Source organism: Chrysochloris asiatica, unplaced genomic scaffold, assembly GCF_000296735.1.
Source record: "Chrysochloris asiatica unplaced genomic scaffold, ChrAsi1.0 scaffold00021, whole genome shotgun sequence".
Taxonomy (NCBI): domain Eukaryota; kingdom Metazoa; phylum Chordata; class Mammalia; order Afrosoricida; family Chrysochloridae; genus Chrysochloris; species Chrysochloris asiatica.
The window spans coordinates 15,496,576-15,505,610 of NW_006408539.1; the positions used below are offsets into that span (position 1 = coordinate 15,496,576).

Sequence of the window (9,035 nt, forward strand, 5' to 3'; positions counted from 1 at the left end):
GCTGGGGACCCCATGCGCCCGACGTTGCCAGCCCACCACCTGCTCTAAGGTGACCAAGCAGGATCACTATGCTGAGGTTCAATCAAGTTCTTAGGGCTTACTGAGCCTTTTAAACTTTTTACTATGGAGAATTTTAAATCAATATAAAATAACTGGAATACTCTGAATTGCCAAGTGCTTCTCATGCTGTAGCAACAATGGTCAATTCATAGTCAGTTTTCTCTCATGAATAACCTACTGACTCCTCCACCCGTAGTTTCGTATGTATCACTAAAGGATAATTTCTGTTTTTAACACAAACACAATATTATCACATCAAAAGAACAGTAACATTAACACAGGCTAATGAGCTGGACTATAAGATCTGTTTGAACCACAAGGGTGGCAGTTCAAGCTCACCAGCCGCTCCTTGGAAACCCTATACAAGGTCACTGTAAGTCAGAACCAACTCGAAGGCACTTATGTTACAACAACAGCAATGTTATCTGGCCTATGTTCAAATTTTTAGCTATCTTATAAATGTTAAAGACAACTTGTTCTTTTTTCTCTGCTACTTATTTGTCTAAATCAGGATGCAAATGAGTTCCATACTTTGCAATTGATTGATACGAGGGGACATCTGAAAGTTCTTGGGAAAATGGAATGAAAAGATAATGGAATTTTTCCATGAACTTTTCAAGGCTCCCTGGTATGTCTCTTAAATCTCTTTTAATCCCCTTTTATCTCTTTTTATAATCTCCATGTAGTTTACGTTGTGGAAAACCTGGCTCATATGTCCCATAGAGTTTTCTACAGTCTGAATTGTGCTGATTCTCTCCCCCTATGTCATTTAACGTGCTCCTCTGTGTTTTCCTACAAATTGCTGTTTGGGTCTAGGTCTAAACAATTAATCAGATTCAGATTTGTTCATTTGTTTTGTCTGGCACATTCCAGCAAGCCAGGGACGTTTATTAATATCAAAGAAATTATGCAGGCATTATGCACTGTAAGAGTCAGAGGTCATTTGGTATGATTTCCCACCTGCAAGGATTTCTTCATTTCAAGGTGCATTTAGGAAATCTTTTCTATCATGCATTGTGCTAGTAGGGGACAGAGATAAATAAATAAAAATAAATGATACTGTTGTGGCCAGCACCTACAGTGGAATGAAAATATGTAGAAATTCATTTGCAGTCAGGTGTTACAACAGTCTCATCTAGCAAGCCATGCTTAAATTACACCGGTTAGAGAAATCAGAGGTCTGACCTCGCTAGGACGACCACAGAGCTGATGAAGGACTCGAGTACTTCAGTCCTGCCATGCTTCTGCTGACACACAGGATTTCCTCCACCAGGAACATTTGCTTAGCTGATTCCTGTTCATCCTTCAGGACAAAGCTTAGATGTCATCTGTTGAGGCTACCGCTTCTCCTACGTATAGCGTCATCAGAAGCACAAGAGGAAATGGAGTATTGGAGCAGTAGAGGAAGTATTGAGCTGGAAAAAGGAGTGAGAATCGGTGCAGATACAGGTGTGCACATCTGGATAATTGTTGTTGTTTAAGTGCCTTTGAGTCAGTTCCCGCTCATAGTGACCCTGTATAGGGTTTTCCGAGGAGCAGCTGGTGAACTTGAACCACAGACCTTGTAGTTCAATCTGACCTTGTGGTCCACGGCATTAACCCACAGTGCCACACACTAATGGCTGTGGGGGAATACAAAGATGAAGCGCTCCTGGATTTCACCCTCAAACAGCCCATGGCTGAAGGCAGTGCCTTCCAAGTGGCGGGTCATGGCCACTTACAGTGTGTCATTAAATCAGTGCATTTTGTTGTGGTAATTGAAGAAATAATAGAGTGCATCCCGTGTAGTGAGGGCCATTGTTCAGGAAACGTTGGTTTCCATTGTCAGTAGATGTGTGTGTTATTGGGTCCTTGTGTAAAATATATCTCTTACTGTGGAGATTTGGCAGAAATGTTTGAAAAGCACTGATCTGCGAACAAGATAATACACATAAAATGTTGATACCCTTCTTCTGTTCTGTCAGCATTTAGTAAAATTCACTGAGCACTTAACCGTGGGCTCGTCACCAAAATGAGCAGGTGTTCACAGGAGAAAGCTGTGGAGAGATGCAGACAAAAAGGCTGATAAGCGCTAAAACAATGCCTGCAAATAATCCCAAAGAAGTAGGCTACAGGAGTATTCCAACCTGGACTATTAGCTAAAGACAGAAAGAAGGCAGGGTTCACATGCAGCCCTCTCAGCCCCGGGCACCAAGACAGAAATGAGAGTTCTTGGCTGAAACTGTAGTAAAGCTAGAGTGGAGTATGTGGCGGGGAAGGATAGCAATCAGTCCATACAGGTAGGTGGTTACAAGTGTCAAGTCCATTCCAGAGCAGAACTGCCCTGCAAGCTTTCTAAAGCTGTGATCTTTACCAGAAGGAACCCTGGTCATGCGGTGGTTGCGTGTTCTGCTGTTCGAATCCACCAGCCAGTCAGTCAGTCCGTCAGTCACTGGGAGAAAGGTGTGGCAGCCTGCATCTGGAAGAACCAACCTGATGGCAATACTTGGCAGGTTTTGTGGTTACTCGTTAAGGAAGCAGACTAGTGGCAACAGCTGGTGGGTTTGTACCACCAAGCTTTCGGTCTGACTGCTTGACTTACCACTGTGCCACCGGGGCACCTTGAAAGGCAAGTGGTGGTGGTGTGTCACCGAGTTGGTTCCGACTCATGTTATTGTTGTTGTTATGGGCTGTGGAGTCGGTTCCAACTCATAGCAACCCTGTACAGGGTTTCTGAGGCTGTATATCTTTATGGGAGCAGAAAGCCTCATCTTTCTCCCACCGAACGGCTGGTAGTTTTGAACTGCAGACCTTGAGGTTCACAGCCCAATTAGTAACCTGCCAGAGCTACCATAGTGACCATAAATCTTTATAGGAGCAGAAAGTCTCATCTCTCTCTCTTGCAGAGCATCTGGTAGATTTGAACTGCTGACCTTGCCGATAGCAGCACAATGCATAACCCACTGCGCTACCAGGGCTCCATTCAAGAACATTGAATGCTATACTGAAAGTTTGTACTGTGTCCTGTTGCCCAGGAGTTGGCAAATTTATTTACTAAACCGGGAGGGCAGAGGCTGAATTTAACTTACATCCTTGCTTTGTTGTTAAATGCCATCGAGTTAGTTCCAACTCATGTCGACCCTGTATAAGGTTTCCAAATAGCAGCTGGTGAGCTTGAACCTCCGATCTCGTGGTTCAAACCAACTTTGTAGTCAAATACATTAACCCACAGCACCACACCAGGACTCCTCCCTTTGTTTGGTGGTTATGTGCCGTGGAGTCGGTTCTGGCTCATAGCGACTCTGTATAACGTTTCTGAGGCTGTAAATCCTTAAGGGAGCAGAAAGCCTCATCTTTATCCCATGAAACAGCTGGTAGTTTCGAACTGCTGACCTTCAGGTTAGCAGTCCCTTTGCTTAGTGGTTCTTAAAAGGTAAGTCCATCAGAATCACCTGGAAAATCTCTGGATCATGTGATCACATCCTTAGCATTTTTGGTTCAGAAGACATGACAGGAGTCTGAGAATTTACAGTTCTAGTAAATCCCCAGGTGATTCTGATAAACAGTTGACTAGGCACACTTGGTGTGGCGCTGTGGGCTAATGCGTCAGACTGCAAAGTCGTTTGAATTACAAGGTTGGCAGTTCAAGCTCACCAGTTTCTCCTTGGAAACCCTATACAGGGTCGCTATGGGTCAGAATCTACTCGACGGCACTTAACAACAACAACAACAACAACAAAGGCATACTTGAAGCTGGGTGGTGAAGGTTAGTAGGAAAGCAAGAATTCGATTGCTGAATTCCTTGGCTCATAAGTTCTAAGTGGCTATTGAAGAATTTTTAGTGTGATATGAAGAAGTACTTAACTTCAAAAAGTTAATCTGACAATTCAAGGAGATAAGACCTAAGACTGTTGGCATAATTTGGTAATCAAGTTATTAGCAGTGAAAATAAAAGGCAACAATAAAGATGCCTCATAGAATAGTCAGAGGATTTTCTGATTCATTTGGAAATAAAAGGAGAAGGACATTGTATTCACTGTTGGGAAGAGAGGGAAATGATGGACTCATTGACAAAAAAAGGAATTTAAATGGAGGCTTATTCAAAAGTTGGGCACTGAAAAAATGTTCATAATGTTGACTCTATCTAGCAGACAGTAGTGATGTGGGGCTGGCTCTCAGGAAAGAGGTTGTAATTAAATAAATGTTTTGGAATCATCTTTTTGTAGGTGATTTTGAAAGTGTCAGAGTGTTTACTTTTTGTAGTTGAAGAACCAAGCGCCAAAGACAGATCCTTATGGAGGGAAGGTTACTCGGTGGGCAGAGCAAAGGCAGGAGGGGAGAAGTAGTCAGAAATGAAGAGCAGCCAAGTTGATGTCCTAGCAGAAGAGCAATGGGAAGAAAAGCTTCTCAAAGTGGGAGGCATGCTGGGGTTCTTACCCGAATAATTCTGTGCACACCCTCAAAGACGACACAGCAGAAGTCCTGGATGGCAGTAGCCACTTGATGTGTAAATTCAGAAGACACCGCAGGATAAAACTCTTCTCTCTCTCTCTAGATATATACATATATATATATAGGCAGCTTGCCGTATTCTTCCTGACATGGTCAAACACCTGATCTTATTTAATCCCCAGACTAGTTCTCCTTCCCCCCCCCCCCCCATACTGTTTTTCAATAGGAATTGCAATCTCTCTTTTGCAAATGAGGAAAGTGAATGAGATCCATGTAAAGCAGCTTGGCTGCCAGACCAGTACACTGGCTCTCTGAGTCCCTCACAGGACACTTGTTGGGCCAGTGTTTTCTGTCCAGCACTGTGTGCCACATCAGCAGTCTAAATCAGTAGTCATCTAGAATGTTTTACTTGTACAAAGCAAGTTGGCCAAAAATAAAGTTTAAAAAAAATGGGTTTGACACTGTTGATTCAGACTGATAACAACGGACAGTTTAGGACATACCTCTCCCACTCCAAGAGCAGAAAAGTTGTTTGCATGGTAATTTCATTTACTCCTTTATGAAAATAGAGTTAGCATCTTAGCTTCCAAGGTTGCTGTAAGAACTAAAGGAAGTGATGCTGATAGTAAGAATAACCACTTAACCTCTGACACCAACATTAGGGTGTTACCTGCCCAGCTTTGTGCTCCGCACTGCATTTGTTCAGTCCTTACAGCCCCTGTGAGCTAGGTACCAAAATCAGCCCCATTTTACAGATGAGAAAACACTAAACGACTTTCCCAAGGTCACTCAGCCGGTAAATGACAGAGCCCAGATTCCGACTAGTTTCAGATTTGCTTTTAACTGCCACAGCATACTGTTCCCTGTAATGTAAATGAATACAAAATCTCACATAAATCCCCACTCCTCATAAATATTTTTCTTCCTTTTCTGACATCAATTCAGCATATATTTACTAATGATAGGCTACTAAAGAAATGGAATAAAAGTGGATGTTTTTGTTTTTAATTGCTTTACATGAATTTTCACATTTCTTTCCTAGCTCAATGTCAATTGCTGCAAGCTTAGTGAGTGAAGATACAAAGACCAAGTTTTTGAACAAAATGGGCCAGCTGACCACATCTGGCGCCATGCTGGCCAATGTGTTCCAGAGAAAGAAGTAGCAGCAGGATGGAAGCCTCAGTGAACACTAAGGCGGAGCCCCAGCCGGCTGCTCCCTTGTACTTGAAGGACTTGGACTTACCCTTTGATCCCCTCTGTTTTCTGCCCTTGCATTACCATTTTTGTCCTAATCTCCAAAGATATTTGCACTGTTATTGATTATTGCTGTTCTCTGTGTTCATTTGGGTTATGACTGTGGTGATAGCAAACAAAGTCAGTAGTCTGTACCAAGTCCCTCTTCTGTGTTCTTGTCTTTCAGAATATATATAGAAGAGTTTTGTGTTGCTTTATTGTTTTTTGTTTTGTTTTTTTAAGTTTTGGATGGGATATTAGCAAATATCTGTATTATACACTGAGTTATTACAATGGTACTTAAAATAATGTAAATTTGAAGTCATTGTTATAAAGTAATAAAAGTGAAGATTACTTAAGTATTTAAATTATGAAAGATTAATGCAGACTTTGTACTGTTTCTGAACTGACAAGAAAGAGCCACCAGCATGATTCTGTGCCTTTTGGACTTGAGTTTGTTCTGTGGGGATTGTGTACATTCCCTTCACACGGTATTTCTTGATAATGCTGTGATGAATTTGAGTTACAAACCCTACAGCAAGTAGATGGTGATGAAGCTTCCAACATCTCAGAGCTCTCCTGAACATTATCTAAATGCCTTTGCAGCCTCCCCAGCACTTCCCTGCCTGTGATGGACTTACCTGAGGAGAGATAGCACATAAGCCTGGGACCTGGTAACCAAGGTGAACTGTACACTCTGGTGTGTAGTGTATTCCAGTGCTCAGGAATAAGTATCACTAAGAAGCGCTAATAATTGTGAAAAGCTTCCCAAACTGAAATACAGAAGAAAATTGGCTTGGACCTGAAATTCTGCCTTTCTGTATGTATTATTTTCTGATGATTTTCATTTCAGATATTACCTTTTCATTGTGTGAATGACAGAGAAGTACCGAAAAGTTAAGGACATTGGAGCTGCTTTTTTCCTTTCAATAAAAATGGCACTGGCTAGAATGCTGTTGGTTAGTTCCCACATCCCCCGAGGGCAGTCTGTACACTTGACTGTGTTTGGAATCTGTTATTACACTGAGGCTTTTTAAGTCCATGCACAGATTGCACTGGAGTTTGCGGTTGTCTGTACAGGACTGCCACTTGAAGTAGACGAGTGGCTGTGAGAATGGCAGTCAGGGCTTGGTTGGCTCCAGGGCTTCTGTGAGGCCTTTTTGAAAGATGAATATTTTGATAAAGAGCATCTTGGTTGAGTATAGTTGATGCATACAGGTGTGTTTCCTATCTGTTGTATAAACTGGCACTTGAAACATAAATTCAATTACTTTTATTTCTTGGAAAAACTAGATCACTACACATTCAAGCGTATAAAATAATTTGCCACCGGCAAAGCTATTCAAACTATTCATTCTGAAATTATTTTCTTCACCTACAGTGAAATAATTGTTAACTCCTACTCTCTCTGGAAACTGTTGGATTCTAGGCATTCCTGAGAAACTGAAAGTGGCTACCTTTCATGTCAAAATGTTGATCTATTATAAATAAAATGTTTTTCATACTTTTGGGTTTTCTTTGGCAATGTGTTCTATTTCTGTTTTGAAATACTATATCCTATATCCATGCAAAAGAAATTATAAAGCATATAATCACAAAAGTAGTATTTTAGGCATGTAATTTATATGAACTACTTGATTTATTTTACTAACAAGAGATTGTTTTGCTATATAGTGAATACATTTCAGAGATAGTTAAAAGAAAAATGTTAAAATTCTAATTTGCTCTGAGCTATAATAGAGTAACTTTGTTACTACTGAAAGAACAGGTATATAGTGCAACTTATTGTAATTCTTATTAATTAATGATGCCATGTATTTAAATTCTGATGATTTCTTAAAGACTGCAAACAAAATATGGGGTCCTGGTGTGGCGCTGTGGGTTAATGCGCTAGACTGCAAAGCTGTTTGACTGCAAGGTCGGCGGTTCAAGCTCACCAGCTGCTCCTTGGAAACCCTATACAGGGTCGCTATGGGTCGGAATTAACTCAACAGCACTCAACAACAATAACAAACAAAATACATACTATACTTTCAATTGAGTCTCCCATATTAATTATGCCCTTAAGTACCTTAGTATTGCTAAAATTTCACATTTAGTAATTCTGATTTTTATACTAAAGCATGGGCTTATTGAAGAAAGACAAGACCGACACTAATCATTCAGGCTGAGTGTGATCGTCGAACACAGGCCATTTTGTTTACCCATGATTCAAACTGGCTCATTCAGGTTCAACCCCCAGCTGAGAAGTGACCTCTCTCCCTCAGATATCCTCGGCATTACTGAGCTGAAATGGCCTGGTATTGGCCATTTTAAATCTAACAGTCATATTGTTACTGTACAGGTAATGACAACTTGAAGAATGGCATCGTATTCATCAGCAAAAAGAGCATTTTAAGATCTATCATGCTGTATGTGATAGGATAATAGCCATACCCCTACAAGGAAGACTGTACTCCTGGTATGGTGCTATGGATTAATGCGCTGGACTGCAAAGTTGGTTTGAACTGTAAGGTTGGCGATTCAAACTCACCAGCCGCTCCTCAGAAACCCTATACAGGGTCACTATGAGTTGGAACTGACTCATAGCACTTAACAACAACAACAAGGAAGACCAGTTAATACCACTATTCAAATTTATGCACCAACCACTAAAGCCAGTGATGATGAAACTGAAAAATTCTACCAACTCCTTCAGTCTAAAATTGATAAAAAGTGTAATCAAGATGTATTGATAATTACTAGTGATTGGAATGCAAAGGTTGAAAACAAAGAGTTGGAAAATACAACCTGGTGATAGAAATGATGCTAGAAGTTTGTGATAGAATTTTGCAAGACCAATGACTTCTTCCCTGAAAACACCTTTTTAAACAACATAAAACACAACTATACACATGGACCTCACCAGGTGGAATACACAAAATCAAATTGACTTCATCTGTGGGAAGAGATGGTGGAAAAGCTTCACATCAGCCAAAATCAGAGCAGAGCTGACTGTGGAACAGACCATCAATTTCTCATATGCAGGTTCATAAGAAAATTAAAACAAGTCGTAGAGAGCCAAAATTTGACCTTGAACGTAGTCCATCTGAATTTAAAAGTCATCTCAAGAACAGATCTGATGTGTTAGACACAAATGACCGAAGACCATAAAGAAAATGGAAGAAATGAAGTAAAAGCTGAACAGAAAATTTCAAAGGGCAGCTATAGAAGACAAAATATTATCATGAAATGTGCAAAGACCCAGAGTTACAAAACCAAAAGGGAAGAACACATTCAACATATCTCAAGCTGAAAGAACAGAAGAAAAA

General features: G+C 40.7%; 1 protein-coding gene across 1 annotated transcript in view; it reads left to right on the forward strand.

The window, feature by feature from the left end:
* Nucleotides 1-5,654, forward strand: part of KIAA1468 (KIAA1468 ortholog) — a 156,420-nt gene extending 150,766 nt beyond the window's left edge. The window contains exons 27-28 of the mRNA XM_006837577.1: nucleotides 934-985; nucleotides 5,534-5,654. Of these exons, the coding sequence (XP_006837640.1) occupies nucleotides 934-985; nucleotides 5,534-5,654 (173 nt within the window). The remainder of the gene's footprint in view (nucleotides 1-933; nucleotides 986-5,533) is intronic.
* Nucleotides 5,655-9,035: the final 3,381 nt, after the last annotated feature.